General features: G+C 34.4%; 1 protein-coding gene across 2 annotated transcripts in view; it reads left to right on the plus strand.

Moving 5' to 3' along the window:
- The window catches only part of LOC118189222 (alkaline phosphatase, tissue-nonspecific isozyme-like), a 237,469-nt gene that overhangs the window by 22,968 nt on the left and 193,708 nt on the right, over window positions 1-20,793 (plus strand). The window contains exon 1 of one of the 2 annotated variants that reach the window (XM_085827456.1): window positions 16,279-16,474. The exons of the other annotated variant lie outside the window; for it this stretch is intronic. Within the exon in view, the coding sequence (XP_085683582.1) occupies window positions 16,384-16,474 (91 nt within the window). The 5' untranslated portion in view covers window positions 16,279-16,383. Of the gene's footprint in view, window positions 1-16,278; window positions 16,475-20,793 lie in introns of those variants that run through there. 2 annotated transcript variants of the gene reach the window in all.

Genomic DNA, 20,793 nt, shown 5'->3' on the forward strand with positions numbered 1-20,793 from the left:
TAATTTCCTTAAATATAACACATATTCGCTTTCTCTATACAAGAACAGTTTCAGCTGTTGAAATACTGAGCACAAATTGAGAAAAAAGCTATAGAATTTTTCAGTTTCTGTTACTTAAGCAATTACTACAAGCAACTGCCTTTTTATAAAATTCATCTGTAACATTTAAATTGAACTAAAAATTAATCACACTTTGAATGAAATCTACTTGTTTCTCCGTGGGAATACCTGATATCGCATTATTTGTAGAAACAGCGTATTTGAGCATCATTTCGCATCATCATCGTTTGCGGGAAGCAATTCATTGAAAATTGATGCGTATTGTGGCGAAATAATTAATTTGTTTCACACTACAAAAAAGTTCTAATGTTTCTAATGTTTTGTAAAATGAACAATGTGAAAAATACATTAATTATTTTCTTTAAGATTGCGGCTTGTTCCATTTACAGAACACATTTGGATTCTATCGTTTCTTTAATTATCTTAGCCCACCAGCGGCCGAACGGTAATGTCGCTGAACACTGATAGTTCGGTCCGAGGTTGGAATCCCGCGAATGGGCTGGCTGCATGGGCTTTTTCGTGGTTTTCCCCATGTGTAACGTGTACACGAGCCAGTTTCCTTAGAAAGTCCTCCACGAAGGCATCCCTCCCCTTAGGCAGATAGCCCTCGTGTGCTTTGCCATAATTAAATACACCAACACCAATACCTTTAATTATCTTATCAATATTCAAATACTCCGATGCCAGTTAAGTTAGTTTGAGAGCAATGTGTCTAACAACAGAGAGAACGAATGATACCGCTGTAATCCTCTTCTAATAACGATGCAAGAAATGAGATCCGTAGTCATACATTTTTCCGTCTGATGCGATATGGAACCCACATAAAACATTTCCATAGACAAATAAGCTAATTCTGTCTCATTCTATCAGCAACAATGGCACGCAGTTTTTAATGATTTTCGTTTTTCTAATCAAATGGTCGTAAAAGTTCAAGTTCCACCCAATACTTCACCTATATTCAATTTTAGTCGATTAAATGTAGCAAAACATTTATCATAATTGCTCAGAAATCAGTAAAGCAAACAAACAAAGAAACACAGAAACATTCTTCTTTATATGTATAGACTTTTGTAAACACAAATTTTTAATTAACAAACTCTACGATTTGAAAGCGAGCAGCAGCAACACTTTTCGAAATAAAGCATTTTTATCTCCAACGCGCGAGACTGTTGCCACCGAGAAAAATGAGTACGAAAATTAGCGCTTTCAGAGTTTTTAATTAATATTTCGGCTGATTAAAGTCGTACGAAGATGGAAATAGTCGAAAAGGGTTCCCGCGAATTTTTGGAATCGGAAATAATGTATTTAATGTTTGGCAATGCTATTTTTATTTCATCGTAAAACACAAAAATTTTTTGTTAACAAACTTTAGGATTTCAAAATTTCAGAGCGAGCAGTGGCAACAACTTTCGAAATAAAGCAGATTTTCATCCCCAGCTTGCGAGACTGTTGCCACTCGGAAAAATGAGGGCGAAAATTATAGTTTTTCCGAGTTCTTAATTAATATCTCCGATTTTAGCTCTCTTTTTTTTTTTTTTTTTTTTTTTTTTTTTTAAAAAGAGGACAGCGACCTCTTCAAGGACCCAGAAAAGTATTGTAGAAAGTTTGCTGACGATAGCTGAGTTATTAGAAGGACGAACAAACAGACTTTTTTTTTATATGTATAGATTAATAAATATTTTTGTTTCGTATGCATTACATTTATATAATTTGAAAACACTGTTCCTGGGTTATTACAGTCACGTAGGCTGATTATACATAAGGAAGTCATTTCATGATTAAAAAAGGAGAGATTCATAACTTGCTGTAGATTAAAATTAATTCCTTAGGTATGCAGAGAAACTTGTTTCACTGTACAGTCACATAGGCCAATTAAACGTAAGAAAAATCAGTTAACGATTAAAAAATAAGAGAGATTCATAACTTGTTGCGGATTAAAATTAATCGCTTAGGGATGCAGAGAAAAATTTTATTATTCTATCACTTTTTGCGTACTAAGAAAACTTGCGAAAGGTTCTAATGTCATGTTTACGCATTCTAAGCGGGAGAAAAAAAAAAAAAGAACGAGGAACTAATTGAATTACAAAAATTAATTGTTGTTATTATTCTTTATTTGAAATGGAATGTTATGACTTCTTCCTTCAGTAAATTTTTATTACTCGTAATCTTAGTAACAAAAAATACTACTAAGATAAAAGGACATCTGGGGGCTGTTTCCTTTGATAGAATCCTTTTGTTATCCTTTGATAAACTTAAAACTTTTTTCATGATATTAAAAGCCATGGCATTGTAATAAATAAAGGTATTTAAAGTGTAAAACAATCTGATTAAATTTCATGACAACAAAAGTATTAAAATTTGTTTTAATGAAAATATTAACTATGCGCATTTATTGTAAGCTGTTTACAATTATAACAAATGTACTACCATTATAAGTTACACTATAAGTTATTCACAATTATGCAATTTTTGTACTCATATATATTTCATTCATATTTCATTCAGATACATGTATACATATGTACGTATAGACGTCATGAAAAATTCTCTCCTGAATCCATTTTAAATTCATTTTGCAACCCGTTTGGGTGGGAACAAGAAAGAGTCCTTCATTCTGCCATTACGTACAGATGTCACGCAAAAACATCGTTAAATTGCATTCGATAGTGGTCAAAATGGATATTTTTATTGAAATATGATGCCTGACAATTTTCGCGATTACAATACTTCCTTTATTTCATACAACACCGCAGCTATATGTGCATTCGACACCGCAGCTATATGTGCGTGCAGTTTGCGAGGCTAAAATGTTTCGAAAAGATCGCAATAGGCTATAAAGCAATATCCGGGATAAAGACTCGTAGCGGATAATTTTTTGCTACTAAGTTCGCTATTTTCTATAGCGGAGCTGATTGCCCTGTCAGCGACAAATAATAATAGATTGCCAGCTTTTTACTTCCATGTACGAAGTAAAAACGAACTATTGTAATCGCGAAAAGTTTCAGGCAGCTTATTTCAACGAAAATAACCATTTTGACCGCTATCGAATGCAATTTAACGATGTTTTTGCGTGACATCTGTACGTAAGGACAGAATAAAAGACTCGTTTCCTCTAAAAAAATTATAAAACTGCTTTAAAATGAATTCTGAAGACAATTGTTCGTGATGTCTGTACGTACGTACGTATGTATCTCGCATAACTCAAAAACGAGTAGCCTCCGAACGCTGAAATTCTGTATATAGGACTGCTATAACATGTAGATGTGCACCTCCTATTTTGGTCGCAATCGGCCGCACCAAACGTATATAAATATATGTATATATATATACTATATATCCACTCTGTTACCCGGCTCAGTGACGTCAGTTTCTTTTGCTCTTATATGTTTATAAATTGTGCATATTTTGCTTTAAAAATGATTGAATTATGTTGTCCTTATCTTCCGGTTAAGGTTTTTATGCCTTTAGGAAATCTGCAAGCAATATTTGTAGGATTATCAACAAGCTGTTTAAGTGCTGTTATACCTAATTTTTAAGTAACATGGCGGACATGTTTGTTTACATTTGAAACAGCAGAATAGTAGATTTGTTGCCAATCTAGAGGGACTAAGGCTTCGCAAAAACAAAGATAGCGCCTTCTTTTTTTCTTTTTTATTTCGAATTAAATCATGCTTAATCCTTTCTGGAATTTTTTCGAGGAAATAAGTGTTTAAGATTTACTTCGTAATTTTTAATACAGATACTTTGAGTTTTTATGTATTTTTGCTTTGTCGCGAAGTGAGAAGTGAATTAATTGAATGAGAAATACTCAATCGTCTGTGAAAAAATTGTTTCTTTTTTGTTTTGTTTCTTTAATTTGTTTAATACATCGTTCTAGATTTATTATAGTACTTGACTAGAACATGTGGCAACGATTATATAATTCTTCAAATGATATAAATTTTGTGCATTCTGAGTTATAATATGATAGGAAATTATGATTTCACAATTGAACCACGCCACAAGAGGCCCCGCACTATTCAGCATAATAGTCGGTCATAATGTATATATTTTCGTTTTCCTCTTATTTAGGCAAGATTTTACTTCATTTTCTTTACTTATAGTTTTACTTATCAAATTACAAAGCGATATGGACTTTGTTCCTGCCAAAGCAGGTAGGCCTTTTGTGTAAATAATTTTTACTCTTGTGAAACGTTTCAGTGTACTGCAAACTGTGTTTTTCATCATTTTGCTTACCAATTATTGCTCATCAGAAGAATAATTTTTATGAAATTTTAAAAATGCCTTATCCTTACAATACATCCTGCAAGAGATGGCGCCACCAGAGCTCCAGTCAAGTAAATGCTTTTCATCCCTACTAATGGAGCGCCTCCTTTGTTCAAAGTTTACCTATTCTACGGACGGCGGCACAGGAGCCTCCGTCGCTAGTAATATCTGAGCACAGCATCTGCACAAGTACTTCCATATTATTGGATACAACTTACTCGATTCTTCACGCATCTAAAAGTCAAGTATAATAAATTGGTAAAGGCCGTTAATGGTCGATTTCCTCTTACTAAGCCATAAGACAGACATAAACATAGTTATAATATGAACGAAATAAAACGCTGTTAAGTGAACCTAACGCCAGAGTGTCGCTATGGTAAACAAATATAGTGAATTTTAAAGAGTGCATTTATTCTACTGTGGTTTATGCGCTATCCACGAAGTAGTTTTAATTCAATCCAATAAGTTTAAATGAAATGCAAGAAAAAATGCGTATAATTTATTATTCCATACAAGGATGTCATGTGTTGTACACATCAGATTTTTTATGTATATATAAAATACTTCTTGCTTATTATTTTACATTTATCTGAACACTAACAGATCGGAATGCTACTCGATTAATTCGAAGGACAAAGTATAAGGTATTTCTTCCACTTTCCTAGCGTTCTTCGTGGTTTAGTCATGGACCTTATAAGAGATAGACTAAAGCAGTGGGCGGGGCGCGCGTCACCGACATGTCGGCAAGAAAGAGTAGGGACGATCTGGTTTACTTTAATACTGAATACTATGGCGTTTGTATCACATAACTCTTTTTAATTATTAAATGTGATACGTTGTATAGTGATGAGATTATGAAAGCCACAGTTTTTTCCAAATAGGATTTAATATATCTCATTAAAGCACTTTTTACTGCATTTCGCGCATTTCTTTCACCCGTAATTCTTGTACAAAAATCTTTACTTTGGTAAAACGGTAAATACTCTAAGCATAAAATTTATGAACTTAATTTTGCGTACAAATAACGTAAAATTAAAAAAGATTGATAGTACGTGATGCTTTGAAATAAATCAGGTAAAATTAAACAAGATCTGATAATTTTTTTTTTTTTTTTTTTTTTTTAAATTTAATGGCTATTTTCAGGCAGTGATTTTCAAAACTACAAGAACATTACAAAACAATCATTTATTTGATTATATCATCATTAACTTAATAGCATTAAAGTGGAATATTTATTTCAGTAATTTATAAAATTCGGAGCATAAAATTTTCTGATTGTAATGAAGGGGGGAAAAAAAGTAAAATAAAATCTAGAAGCACTCAGATTTTATATTACGCCCAAAAGGAACCTTTTTTTAACGTTTTGTGTGTTACCTGTATTTATTGAATATCATGTTCTTTGCCCGTAAACCACATGCACTTGAAAACAGCATATCTTTAGAATTTCCACACTGGAGATAAAACTGTTATTTTCTGTACAATATTCGCTCTGAACTCGTTGAGTTTGTTAATCAAAAATTCGTTAAGGTTTTACAAAATGTGAAATAGATTAAAACAAATTCGGCCGTCCAGATGCCCATGTTCTGGTGGAGGATTCACATTATTCAAAATTTGATGGCTCTAGATACTGTCGTTTTCGTCACAGTGCAAGAAACATACATTTATTCATGCAGATTCTTCATTATTGAATTTCGTTAAATATAATACAGGGCGATAATATTTGGTAACAACAATTTGCAAGGAGACACGTACATTTATAGTAAAACAGCGCAAAATGCCGCTTCGAAACTAACAGCCTATCTAGGCTACAGCCCATTTGGGCTAATAAATTAAATTAACAGTAAATAAAAAAAAAAAAAATCTTATGCAGAACTGAAAATAAATTTTAAGAAATAATCACTATAAAATACAAGCAAAATTAATTATTATGGTTAAATACAATTTTGATATTAGAGTTAAATGTATAAAAATTTTTAAGGAGTCAAAAGTGTTTATCACTATGATGTATTATGAAATGTAATTGAAATAAAATTCCTTTATAGAAATTGTGCTATAATACTCATCTATAATTTTAAAAAAAGCAACACAATTTAGAATTTTAAACAAAACTTTCAAAAATTCGTTTTTAAATATTTTAGTACTTTTTTACTTATTTACACCAATGAAAATCATAAAAATTGCAAGAGAAAATTGCTTGTTTGAAATTTTCGATTAGTTCAAATTTAAAATATTATTTTCTAAAAGAAGTAGTTACAAATTTCCTTACAGCATAGGAAAAGCTAAAAAAATATCCAACCCTGAAAGCATGCAATAGCTCTATAATTTTTTGGAACGTTAATTATGCTTGATAAATATGCTAAATTTTAAAAAATCAATCTCATTTTCAAAAATAAAAATATGTAGCAATTCTAATTTGTGAAATGAGACGCTACAAGCAGCTTTTTCTTAACAATTATACACTGTGCAATAGGCAACCACTGTTAAATTTCTGCAAGTCATCCCTACTCCTCCGGATGTGATCAAGGTGACAGCCGGGAACGTCTCAGACGAGGGAGAAAGCCATTTGGGTTAGTCTATTTCTTATAAGGTCCATGGGTTTAGTGGTTCTGCACGCTGGACCGGTATTCCAGAGGTGCGTGGTTCGATTCCTGGCGAAGGCGGTTGCTAATTTTTCATCTCTCTGGCTTCCAAAAAATTTTAATGTCTCTACAGTGGCGCCCGAACTAAAAGGGTTGTGGATGATGATTCTCCACGCCCAGGATTTGGCGACTATATCCCTTAAAACCCTAGTCGTCCTTTAAAAAGGGGACTATATAAGGTATTTTTCCCACTTTCCTAGCGTCCTTCGTGGTGTAGTGGTTCTGCACGCTGGTTCGGTATTCCAGAGGTCCGTGGTTCGATTCCCGGCGAAGGCGGTTGCTAATTTTTCATCTCTCTGGCTTCCAAAAAATCCTAATGTCTCTACAAGAGGAAGTTTAGAAAAATCTCAGTAATAAAAAATGTTAGTAAATTTCGCTAATTCAAAATGAAAGCCCTATAATTTCGCAAAATTCAATAAAAAAAATTAAAAAGCAATTGAAATTTTTTTAAACATATTGAAAAGGCATTATTGTTTATAGATAATGTATGTCCTGTACTGCCAGGTAACGTAAGTCGTGGAAATTCAAAATCCGCTGAATTTTTCCGCTGAAAAAAAGAGTCAAATGAAATGAAAATAATATGTCATACACACTGCTTCGCAAATGCTGTCATTACGAAACACGTAAGACCTTTAATTTAACACGCGGCCTCACGCGCACTTAACCATTTACTTCTCAGAGTTGGTGATTTAATTCTCAGAGTTAAAGATTGCAAAATTAAAAGTTATAGTGTGCCATTCGACAAAGCATGATCTTTAATGTTTCTTTTAAATTTAATCCATTTGTTCTTGATTACAAAACTGTGTGGTTTTAAAACAATAAATGCAGTTCGAAACACTACAAATTTTTATGTTATTGTTTACAGTAATGTAGCTCACTAATATAAATTAAATTACTTTAATATATAATACACGCGGCTCATAATTTTATGAATATTTACAATTTTGTTTTAATTAACAAAGTCGTCACATATTATATTACATAAGTCAAATCGTTTTTAACCCAAAGGGCGTTAGCCCAGAAGGACTATATTAATTTCGTATTCGCATTCTGCGTCGAATCACTATAAACGGTGTATCATTTTTCAAATTGTTGCCACCAAATGTTAGAGCCTTGCCTAACATAAGAAATTAAATAACGAAGAATCTGCATAAATGTATGTATGTTTCTCGCACTGGGACAAAACAATGGTACCTAGAGCCATCCAATTTTGAATAACGGAATCCTCCACCCGAATATGGGCATCTGGAAGCCCGAATTTGGAATTTGTTTTATTATCTGTTTCATATAATGTAAACCTTTAACGAATTTTTGATTAACAAACTTGTAAGGATCCTAAGTTTTACTAACGTTTATTTTATTTTAAAACTGTACTATCACTTCTTATTTTCTACTTCTGGCCAAAATTAAATGCTTTAACTTGTTTATGCAAATTGTTTTGCTAACGCCCAAGTATAGGGTGGCCCAGAAGTCACTTTACATTTTGAAAATTAAATAACTTTTTCTTAAATGACTGTATTTAATTAATTCTTTTTTATTTTTTGCTTATTCACATGTCCATTCAAATGGAAATGAGCTTCATCTCCCATGATCAACTTGTGAATAAACTCATTGTCATTTCTTGCAGTTCTCTGAAACCTGACAGCATAATTTACTCGTTTCTGAAAGTCTGCTGGTTTTAAAGATTGCACTAATTGAACCTAGAAAACGCGTCACTAAGTTCCTTATTGCAGGCCTACTAGGGGGATGTCGAACATTAAAATGGCGCATATAACGATCTTTGCGTTGCAACAATTGACCGTCCATTTTCAAAGTAAAATTCAATTATCTTCACTCGTCGTTCTGTTGTAAACTTATCCATGCCAAAAATTTCCAGGGATTATATTTTTTAATTCTGAAAAGAGAAAAAGAAATATATTAATAGAAAAAAAGTTATTTAATTTTCAAAATGTAAAGTTACTTCTGGGCCACCCTTTACTTAAGTTGTGGCTTTTTGCCAAAAGAGAGAGAGAGAGAGAGAAGGAGTTTTAGGAAGCCGCTTGCCACAGTAGTTTTACGAGTTTTCACTCGGTTGCTGGTTGCCTTTAAGGCCAGAGGTTTAGCCCTCTTGATGTTTGCAAACGTATTGAAGTTTCAGCAGCTCGGCGTACTACATACGTATCCCCTTTTAAATAAAGGCCAGTCTTAGTGCTAGGAAGTTGTATACTAATTCAAAGTTAGCTTTTAGTTAGAGTTTTAATTAGTAGTTTTATATTCTTACGTTCAGACCACAAGGGGTTGGTCTCTGCATTCCGAAGTTCGGAAGTGCCTGTAAACTATTGAAAATAAAGGGTTTCGTATACACTTCCTGCTTGTGTCGTCTGTTACCCACAAATCTTGAACATAACTTGAGTAAGCTCCCTGTTCTTATTCAGGGCATTCTATATTTCCAAAGCAAATCAATAGAAACACAAGTCCTGACAAACTCGACGATTTCAAATGGAGCAATAGCAACACTCTACGCGGAAAAAAAAAAAAAAAACTTTTTATCTCTAGCGCTCGGAACTGTGTATCGGAAATTCTAAAGGTGGGCTGATTTTAAAATTATTTTTCGATATTGCTGTTGAACTGAATTTTATGGTTTAAGTGCGAAAAACTTGATATTTAATAAACAAATGTAACACGCAAAACGTTAAAAAAACGTCCCTTTGGACGTAATTTAAAATCTGAAACCTTTCAGACTTTTAAAAAAGTTTAATTTTATTTATATATATATATTTTTTCTTCTTAAAAGTCCAAAAGAAGAGTTAGCTCAAATGAGCTTTTAGTCTCGAAATAAGAGTTTTTCATTGACTCACTAAAAACGGCGCAGCACCTTTCAAACTGTTGCGGCCAAATATTATCGCCTTATATTATTTTGAAAGAAATTACATTAATGAAGAATCTATATGAATGTATGAATGTTTTTCGCGATGCGAAGAAAAAAAACGACGGTACATCAAAATTCAATCATAGTCATCAAATTTTGAATAACGTAGTGCTCCACCTGAACATGAACACCAGAAAGCACAAATGTTCAATTTCGAGTTTGTTTTATTATCTGTTTTATATTCTGTAAAATTTTCATGAATTCTTTATTAAAAAACTCAACGACTTGAAAGCGAGCAGTGGCACCACTGTACGGAATAGAACACATTTATCTCCAGCGCGCGAATTCTAAAGATCGAAAATTCTAAAGCTATGCTGTTTTTTAATATCTAATAACTTTACACTGAAGTGACAAAAGTCATGGGATACCTCCTAATATTTTGTCGGTCCTCCTTTTCCCGGCGAAGTGCAGCAACTCGACGTGGCTTGGACTCAACAAGTCGTTGGAAGTCCCCTGCAGGAATATTGAGCCATGCTGCCTCTATAGACGTCCAGTATTGTGAAAGTGTTGACAGTGCAGGGTTTTGGGCACGAACTGACCTCTCGATGATGTCCCATAAATGTTCGATGGGATTCATGTCGGGCGATCTAGGTGGCCAGATCATTCGCTGGAATTGTCCAGAATGTTCTTCTAACCAATCGCGAACAATTGTGGCCCGGCCACATGGCGCATTGTCATCCATAAAAATCCCATCGTTGTTTGAGTTCGTGAAGTCCATGAATGGCTGTAAGTGTTCTCCAAGTAGCTGAAGGTATCCATTTCCAGTCAATGATCGGTTCAGTCGCACCAGAGGACCGAGTCCATGCCCTGTAAAAACAGCCCAGACCATTATGGAACTACCACAGCTTCAACAGTGCCTTGTTAACAACTTGGGTCCATGGCTTCGTGGGGTCTGCGCCACACTCGAACCCTACCATCAGCTCTTACCAACTGAAATCGTGACTCATCTGATCAAGCCACGGTTTTCCATTCGTTTAGGAACCAACCGATATGCTCACGAGCCCACGAGAGTCGCTGCAGGCGATGTCGTGCTGTCGGTAAAGGCACTCGAGTCGGTAAAGGCACTCTGCTGGCATAGCCCAAGGAAGACAGATTTCGCCGCACTGTCCTATCGGACACGTCCCTCGTACGTCCCATATTGATTTCTGCGGTTATTTGACGCAGTGTTGCTTGTCTGTGAACATTGACAACTCTACGCAGACGTCTCTGGTCTCGGTCATTAAGTGCAGGTGGTCGGCCACTGCGCTGTCCATTGTGGGATGTTATGCCTGAAATTAGATACTCTCGGCACACTCTTGACTCTGTGGATCTCGGAATGTTGAATTCCCTAACGATATCCGAAATGGAATGACCCATGCGTCTAGCTCCAACTACCATTCCGCGTTCAAATGGAACTAATTCTCCATTACCATTCTGTTATTTCTTGTCGTGCGGCCGTAATCACATCAAAGCCTCTTCACATGAATAACTTGAACACAAATGGAAGCCCTGCCAAAGCACTTCGCATTTATACATTTTCTAGGCGATTCTACTGCCATCTGTATATTTGCATATTGCTATCCCATGACTTTTGTCACTTCAGTTATAAGTCTGAATTGTTGAATTGAATTTTATGTGGCGTATTTTTTGTGGAATTTTTCTGTCGAACTGTATATGGCGTTAAGTGTGAAGAAAATTGTGCTTAATAATAAAGCTAAAAAGACAAAACAATTGGGCTAGCAGGAGTGAATGCAATGGCGGACTAGGTAGACTGCGAGTTCAGGAAGAGCGTAAAAAAAACTTTAACAATCCCTTCTGGGAATTGTTAAAATTTGGAACCTTTCAGATTTTTTAAAAATTTTAAATGATAAATATTTCTTTGAAGTATTCGATTCGTAAGCTGATTTTTTTAGACTGCACTTTTTTATTAGCTTAAACGTGACTATCTACATATCTCCGTCAATAACCGTCGAGCATTCTATACATTCGTAGTTCAGTTTAGTGTTTTGCTTACATTCTGGTATTATGTAACAAGGGTTTCTGTACTCCCTCTACCCATTAGACCTGATTTTGGACTTTTCGAGAAAATGTATAACACTGGACAGAATAACTTTAATTATTCAGTTTAGAATTTGCACATTCTATTTTTTCCCCTTCAAGCACTGTGCTTTTGATGTGCAAAATCTCAACACTCGAAGTCATTGTAATTATTCAAAAAAAAAAAAAAAAGATAGTACGAGTGAATTCAGTCACAAACATCAATTCAAATAAAATAAAAAATAATGTTTACCTATCTGAAAATTCCAATTGCTCATTCTGGAACCATGTGATGAAGAAACATTTGCTGAAGAACGAAACATAGGAGAAGAACAGCAAAGTGCAAAGAATTTGACAACATTTCTTTATTACTGACAAAATGTTCAAATTTTGTTAGAATGCAGATTAGTTGAAACTTAGAAGTTGATAGAATGCATGAGCAAGAAATTTCATCGCAGAATTTATATATGATAACCAAAGCAAGTAGACACCTTATGACATTATTATTATTCTTTTAAAATTTTATTTATTAGTTGATTTAACAGATAGACAGCAAGAGAGAAGTAAAGGGGGGTTACCAAAACATCGCCATGGGCAAAACTGGTATCGCCTCGCTGCACTAACCATCTATGGAAGTGTACCCTCGCGGGGCGCGTAATGGCAGACCGCACATTGAGTTGAACAGTGTTAAACGAATGTCGCATACTGCGCATGCCCAGAAAACAATTTGGCGTGATTACTGTGTTGGCGCGATTTGAAAAGAAGATAAATACGGTATATGCTAGATGTACCGCCATCTGATTGTAAACAAATCTGGCGTTAAAATCTTCGTAGAGTATAATGTAAATGTAAATTAATTACTGTGTTAAAATACTATTTTTTGCTGTACTGCTCAAACAACTAGAAAGCTGAAATTATTGCGAAGTAATGTGAAGCAGTGTTTGCATTCAAAATGTAAAATATAATACCTATGAAATTCTGCACATTCCTTTGGAACTGTACAAATTTTCGTTCAGAAAAAGACTGAAATTTAGGATATATTAGTTTAAAATTTATTCATTATACTTTTAAGCAATAAAAACAATTCAGGATTTATCATATGTTCCATTCGTACATACATAAAGAAACACTGAGGAATATAACAAGTGCTTGCAAATAACACTGAAGAAATTTTACAATTCCTTAATGCTAGTTATTAAATTCTTTGAAATGAGAAAATAAAAGCGCGAATATACGCTAACAAACTAAGCGAAATACTCCAGTTTACAATTACTGAATTATAACATGTAAACAAATTACATTTAAATAACGAATTATTACGAACATATGTTAACAAATATTAAATGCACTGTTATTGACAAATTACCATGAAATATATATTAGAAAAATAAGCAAGTGCAATCGGTATGGACGTTAAAATAACTAATAAGCAAAGTTCCACAACATTACAGTTGTAAACATCATTCGAACACACTCGACAGCCATGGTGATCACGAATAAGCTAGCGTAGGGTTGCCTAGTCGCCAATATTTCTCCCCGCGCCAAAGGTACACCATCAAGCATGCGCAGTAAGCGAAATTTGCTTAACATTGTTCAACTCAATGTGCGGTCTGCCATTACGCTCACGGGGCACGCTAACGCCATGCTCGGACATTTGTTTACATTATAGCATTCATAATAGTTACATATTAATGGTGCATAATTTGCATTACAGACAATTTTGACTATGATATACTTTACACGGCTACTTTGCAGTTGCATGCATAAATACGATACGTTATTTACAAATGTACGAGTATATGTTACCGTGAAAGACCGAAATTGGAGAATGTCGACTTTCACCGGAGAATATCAACATTCACCAAATACGTCGGTGAAAGACCGAATATTTCACTACATTCTTGTATATTCGGACTCTCACCGGTGTATGTCGACAATCACAGATATGCTCCGATGAAAGTCGAAAAGAGAGGTCGTAAAGTGCCATAATAGTTTAAGTTGTTGCAATAAATAAGATTTGAATCACATAATATAGTAAGTTTTTTATGACTGTTATTTTATTTTCTCATTTAGAACGTACTGTATAATTAAGTAAGTTCTTAACTTCTATTATTTTCCTTTCTCATTTTGAATGTATTGTGTGTTTTAGGTTCTCATGTTCTTAAGTTCTTATTTCAAGTTTCCAGTGCGTTTATTCGCGACTGAATGACGCAGAAGAAAATATAATATTGTTATATGTTCAACATTCACCATGAGTACATGGTGAATGTCGACATTGACCGGTGTAAGTCAGAAATAAGAGTATTTGGAAAATATTTCGGACATACACCAAGCGACTATGTGAATGTTGACATTTACCGGTGAAAGTCGACATTCTCCAGATTTCGGTGTTCCACCGTAACATATATACATATTTCTTTTGTGTTTCGGTTTGGAGCTTTGTTGGTGGGGGAGGGTGATTATGGTACGTGGTTCGTTGTTTGTTTGGATTTTTTTTTTCTTTTTTACACGGTTCGCAGTTTATAAGTTCATTCATAGTACAGTTCATAGTTCAGCACAACAGTTTATGAACTCATTTCATGGTACATAGTGCTGAGTGCGTAGTACTGGTGTATCTGTCATAAATTGCACAGTATGAAGTAGTTCATAGTTCGTAGTTTGAGTAGGTACGAGAAAAGTCACGGTTGTCTCAATAAATAGAGATTTTTAAGTGTATTTCTTAAAGGCACTCCTGCATAGTATGAGGGTGAAGAGTGGGTATTCTTATTGTTGCATTTTCTGAACTTGGAGAATTATTTTGAGTTGTGTGCTATGGATGACACAGGTCCAGTCCTTGGTAGTGTAGGGACTGGACCTGTGTCATGGTAACTTGAACTCCCGATAATTCAAATAAATTTACTAGTCCCAATAATTCTTATAGTTTTACTAATCCCACTAGCGGCCGAGCGGTATAGTCGCTGAACACTGGTAGTTCGGTCCGGAGTTCGAATCCCGCGAATAGGCTTAGCTGCACAATCGTTTTCTCCATGTGTAATGTGCATAGGGCCAGTTTCGCTTAGAAAGTCCTTGACGAAGGCATTTCTTGCCTTAAACAGGTAGTCCTCGAGGCTTTGCCGTAATCATATAAACCAAAGCAAACCCGATTTTTTGTTCTTAAATATATTTTTGTGTATCATTATTAGCACGAAGAGCGTTAGCCCAAAAGGGCTATTAATTTCGTTTTGGCATTTTCGTCGATTCACTATAAACGGCGAATCACTTTTTAAAGTGTTGCCACCAAATATTATTGCCCGTATTATATTTAAAGAAATTAAATAATGAAGAATCTGCATTCATGCATGTATGTTTCTCTCACTGAGATAAAACCACGGTACCTTGAGCCATCCAATTTTGAATAACGCACGTCTCCACTCCTGGAAGCTGTTTTATTATCCATTTCATATTTTCTAAAGTATTTATGAGTTTTTGATTAAGGAACTCAACGATTTCAAAGCTAGCCAAAGTACTACAGCACTGTACGAAAAAAAAAAAAAAAAAAAAAAAAAAAAAAAAAAAAACCTTTTTATCTCCAGCGCGCGAGACTGTGTATCGGAAATTCTAAAGACATGCTCTTTTAAAATTATTTTGTGATACTGGTGTTGAATGGAATTTTATGGTTTAAGTGCGAAGAACATGATATATAATAAATAAAGGTAACACACGAAACGCTAAAAAAAAGCCCATTTGAGCGTAATATAAATATATTTTTTTATAATAATATAATAATTTTTTGTGTGTCTTTTAGTATCAGATTTGGAAAGAGTATTGTTAAAATTTGACCTTTTTAACTTATTTCTGTTACTTTAATATGTATGGCACATGACAGGTCGTCGTCCGCTTTTGTCATGTTTGATAATTTAGCATTATTTTGCCGGGAAGAACTGTGTAACAAAATTCTAAAATATATACCTTGAACCCGGAAATTCCTTTACCCTACCATAAATTGCCTCTATGAATTTGACGAGGCGATTAAGTTTCGACTGTGTGGGAAAAAAATTTAACTTTGTGTTAGCTTTCTTTATAATTGTGCATAGCTTCAAGGCTCGTGCTGTCAACAAAAATGCTGTTTTTTTAACGCTAGAGAAAATACAAAACATCGAAATTCCACGTGCATTTTATGAAATAACATCTCGAACAAAGAAAAATCACTCACTCGTATACACCATCCCCAAAGCGAGTGCCTGACGTGACGTCATGAACCCCCAAACCGGCTGCAAATGCCTCGAATTCATTACGGATTAAAAAACACAGAGCCAGTGCGAAGAAAGTGAAAGCTCGGTAGAGGGAGAGAGAGTGAAGGAAAAAGGGGTGAAAGTATTGGTCTGCGCAGGATACCTGCGCATTTGTTGCATCAGGTAACTTTTCACTATAGCGCAAGGTATTCAAATTTCTCCAGCTTTTCTTCAGTGCGGGGCACGCGGTCGGTACAGTAAGAAGCTTGACAGCAAAGTAACCATGGCAACCGGACGCCATCTAATGCTTGTTTTCTTCGTAATGATGCGCGGCATATTTGGATATGCAAACAGCATTGGAGTTTCCGCTGCAGGTACGAGAACTTCATTACTTTTAATTGTGTACGTTTTTCTAGTTTTGTTTTATTTTGACGTTGCTGTACCTTCTTAAAATTTTCAGCTGGATAAATTTACATTTCATTTTGTTAAACAATGATTAATTAAATTTGTTAAAACAAGGACTGCTTAAACTCTTTGAAACTATAGTATGTGCTGAAAGTAGCTTTGAATTAATTTCTCATCAAATATTTGATTAATATCTGTACATTCTGATACTTGCCTGACTTCGCTCATAGTGATATTATTCTGATAGGCCTAGAAATGAAAATTAAGTTGCCCTGTCCTGAGTTAATTTTACTTTTTCTGGGAAATCTTGAATTAATTTTGTGTACCTTGAAATTTAAAAATTAAGTTTTGGAATATTTACATTTGGTCAGAGAGGCTCATAATTTTGCCCTTATTCTTGTACTTCGTAAAAAAGCTCCTTCTCTGTATATATATAAGCAATTTTTCCATACCAATCTGGCTTTTATTATTTAATACTTCCGAAAATATACTCTCAGCTTTTAAATTTTTAGAAAATTTAATATTACTTTAAAAATAACGAATTGTAATCCTCGTAATTTAATTGTAAATAATATAATTTTAATAGGAGTATTCCTCTTTAATTATAATTAAGTTTAATTAAATCGTTGCAGCCTCGGTGCAGGATTCTTAATAGTCCTTCCTTATATTTAATTATTTGTTATTATATACGTATAATGTGGTATGATCTTAAAATTCACTTAGTTCGAAAGCAAGTTATTCTATTCTAACTAAACTCTTTTTAGATACTTCTACTAAAATTAATATTAGGAGATAATATAATCAATATTTCTTTAGTAAATAAATTATATATACAGTAAGACCCCGCTTAACGCGGGGGATACGTTCCATCAAAGTAGAGCGTAATGCGAAACAGCGCTAAACGAGGCTATCTTTACATGTAAATATTGGGGTTAGGGGAAGATGGCTAGGAAATTGGTTAGGTATTAAATTTAAAAAGTATGTTTTTTTAATAAAAATAAAACCAAACATTTATTTCTTAAAGCCCAAATTAATACCACATTATTATTTCTTGCAAAAATAAAAACAAAATATAAATAACAAAACGAATATTCTTAAAAAAAAACAAATAAAATTCTAAATCAGTCATATTTAGTTAGCCTTCCACGTTTTCAGTGTTCTGCCTTTTTGTGACAAAAGCATCTAATGTTGTTTGCCTTTTTCTTTTGCGTTGTTCTCTTAAAAGTTCTTCATAAACGGATAGAACATCTCTAACACCACGCCTTACTTTTGAGCTCCTGTCAAAATTCGGATCATTTTCAATGAATTGATCCATTATTTCAGTTATGGTAGACAAACTCCTTTTTACAAACGCCATCGAAAGTTCTTTTTGCTCTTCTTCTGAATCACTGCTGTCAACATTTTTGTTTTGTTCTTGTTCAGTTAATTCCTTTAGCTCATCATTAGAAAGACTAGCCGCTGCTTCTTGAATTATTTCTTCGACATCTTCCACATTTACCCCTTCAAAATATGTCTGTACAATACCGCACCAAACAAGAAATACAAGTACACTCTTTCGGATATGTATTTGAAACCTATCGCTGCATAATATTTCGGGGAATCCCCGTATGCTGCGAGCGATTTCGTGGAATCCCCGGGTTGAAATAAAAGAGCGCTAAACCGAAACAGCGCTAAACGAAGTAGCGTTAAGCGGGGTCTTACTGTATATATATACTAGATACAGTAGCGCTATGCGGCCAACCTTCGTCTGGCTTTTAAATGTACTGGGAAAATGCCTAAAGGGAACAAACACCCAACATTAAATTTATAAACTGCTTAGAATTTTACTCTGCAGAACAACTTTATATATATAAAAAAAATCAATAAAATATATTACATATAAAAAAATTACAATGAAATAAGCAATATCCCTTAATACAAACATTAATAATCCTAATAAATAAATTAAACAATTTCCCGCTGCTTTCGCTCAACAAACGTCCAGTATCCAAGAGAAACATTAAATTTAAAAACTGCACAGAATTATCACCCTCATTTTTCCAAGTGGCAACAATGCTCTTTTTCAACAGTCAGCAGTCCAGCATTGAATGAAAAACTGTTGCCAAAACCACACTTCTAAAAGAATGAAACTATTCAAAATGATGCGATTTCATCAAAAAAGATAAAATAAAAAAAAAAAAATTCGCTTCGAATTTTTAAAAAATCGCTTCCAGGTGCACTGGCTTTTATCTAGATGCACCTATGTACCACATTTCCTAGCCCTAGGTCTATTAGTTTACGCGCAAAAGCACGAACTAAAGACACACCCACGCACACAGACTCTTTCTTTTATTGCATGTAGAGATTTGCGATTCATGATTTTGCTTTTTTACTTTTTTATGGTTTTTACTGCAATAGAAGTCTAGACATACTAATTTAAAATAGTTTATAAAAATTTATTTATTATAATAATTCATGGTTTTAATTGAATTTCTGTTCCTTGGAGATGGGTATTAAAACGTTTTCTAAGGATAAATTATATATATATATATATATATATATATCATAAACAAGAGTTAAATTTCAAAATTAATATTATAAATTATTGAAATCGTGCAATATGCTGCGAAATTAATTAAATAATAAAGACAGGGTTGGACAAAAATATGGAAACACCTTTAAAAAACATGTTTCTTTGCTTAATATGGTGTAGGAAACCCATTGGCATCCAAAACAGCTTGCAGTCTTCTCGGAATGGATAAATACAGTTCCTGTATGTTTGCCAAGGGAATATTATACCATTCTTCCTGCAAAACGGTGGCAAGTTCAGATAACGATGTTGGTGGTAGATAAAGAGAACGCATTTTCCGTTCCAATGTAGACCACAAAGGTTCGATAATATTCAGGTCTGGTGACTGTGGTGGCCAGGGGAGATGGGACAACTCATCCTCGTGCTCAGAAAACCAGTCCTGGATAATGTGAGCTGTGTGAACAGGGGCTTTGTCGTCTTGGAAGACACCATCACCATCGGGGAACAAAGTTTGTACCATGGGATGAACTTGATCGGCCATAATGACTGCCATAAGTCTTGGCAGTCATATGCCCTGACACAGTTATCGTGGGGCTAGCAGAGAACCACGATATGGCTGCACAAACCATAACAGAACTCCCGCCATGTTTCACTCTTGGCAACAAGCAGTCTGTATTATAGGCTTGAGATGGCGTTCTCCAGACGTAAACTCGGCCAGAAGTGGGAAACAATGTGAAAGAAGACTCGTCAGACCATATTACTTTTCCACTGCTCTATAGTCCAGGCTTTATGACTTAAACACCACCTTTTCCTGTTACGGGCATTAGCATCACTGATGAGTGGCTTCTCAATTGCAGCACGGCCAGCAATTCCCTGTTTATGAAGCTCCATTCTAATTGTTTTGGTACTCACAGGGTTCGGTAACACAACATTCATTTCAGCAGTAACTTTTGCAGCTGTGGTCTTCTTATTTTTCGTCACAATTGCCTTAATGATCGTCTGTCACGATCACTCAGGACACACTTTCGTCCGCGCTGTGATTTAGCAGATGATATTTTTCCGCTTTTCAAATATGCGGAATAAATCTTCGATACAGTACCTCTTGAAACACTGAACACCTCGGCTACCTTGCTTACGGAAGCACCTACCATACGTGCTCCAACAATTTGCCCACGTTCGAAGTCTGTTAACTCTGACATAATGCAATGACAACCTCACATAACAGTACTCCGACAACAACCGAACTATTTAGCACATTTACGAAGTTGTATAGGTGGCGTCAAAAACGCCAGCGCCACCTACATATTTCATTAAAATCAATCTTTCTTTTCAAACATGCGTTTCACAAGGTGTTTCCATATTTTTGTCCATCCACTGTAATAATTAAAACGAAAGACTATTGTATATATATATATAAATAAGTATTCTCCCGATAAGTGTGGTAACAGTACAGTTACCAGACTTATCGGGAGATTTTTAAAATATCACTAAAACATCACTTGAATTATTTCGAATTCATACTTAAAAATAAGGATTAAAACCGATTTACTTGGAGAACCAGACTTCAATAAACCAAGGTGATATAAATAGTGTAAAAACGAACACCAAGAAAGGAATTTAAACAATGCCAGTAAATTTGTTGGAATATGAATTTTAAATTTGCTGTATCAAATTAAATAAATTTTGAACTTGCTGTGTCTTAGCCTTAAGAAGTCGTCTGATTCATCAAGTGAATTTTTATCATAGCGAAACATATTTTTATTTATTTTATTTTTATTA

The sequence above is a fragment of the Stegodyphus dumicola genome, chromosome 12 (assembly GCF_044657685.1).
Source record: "Stegodyphus dumicola isolate Sdum_Otavi_A_Nest chromosome 12, ASM4465768v1".
In the NCBI taxonomy this organism is placed as follows: domain Eukaryota; kingdom Metazoa; phylum Arthropoda; class Arachnida; order Araneae; family Eresidae; genus Stegodyphus; species Stegodyphus dumicola.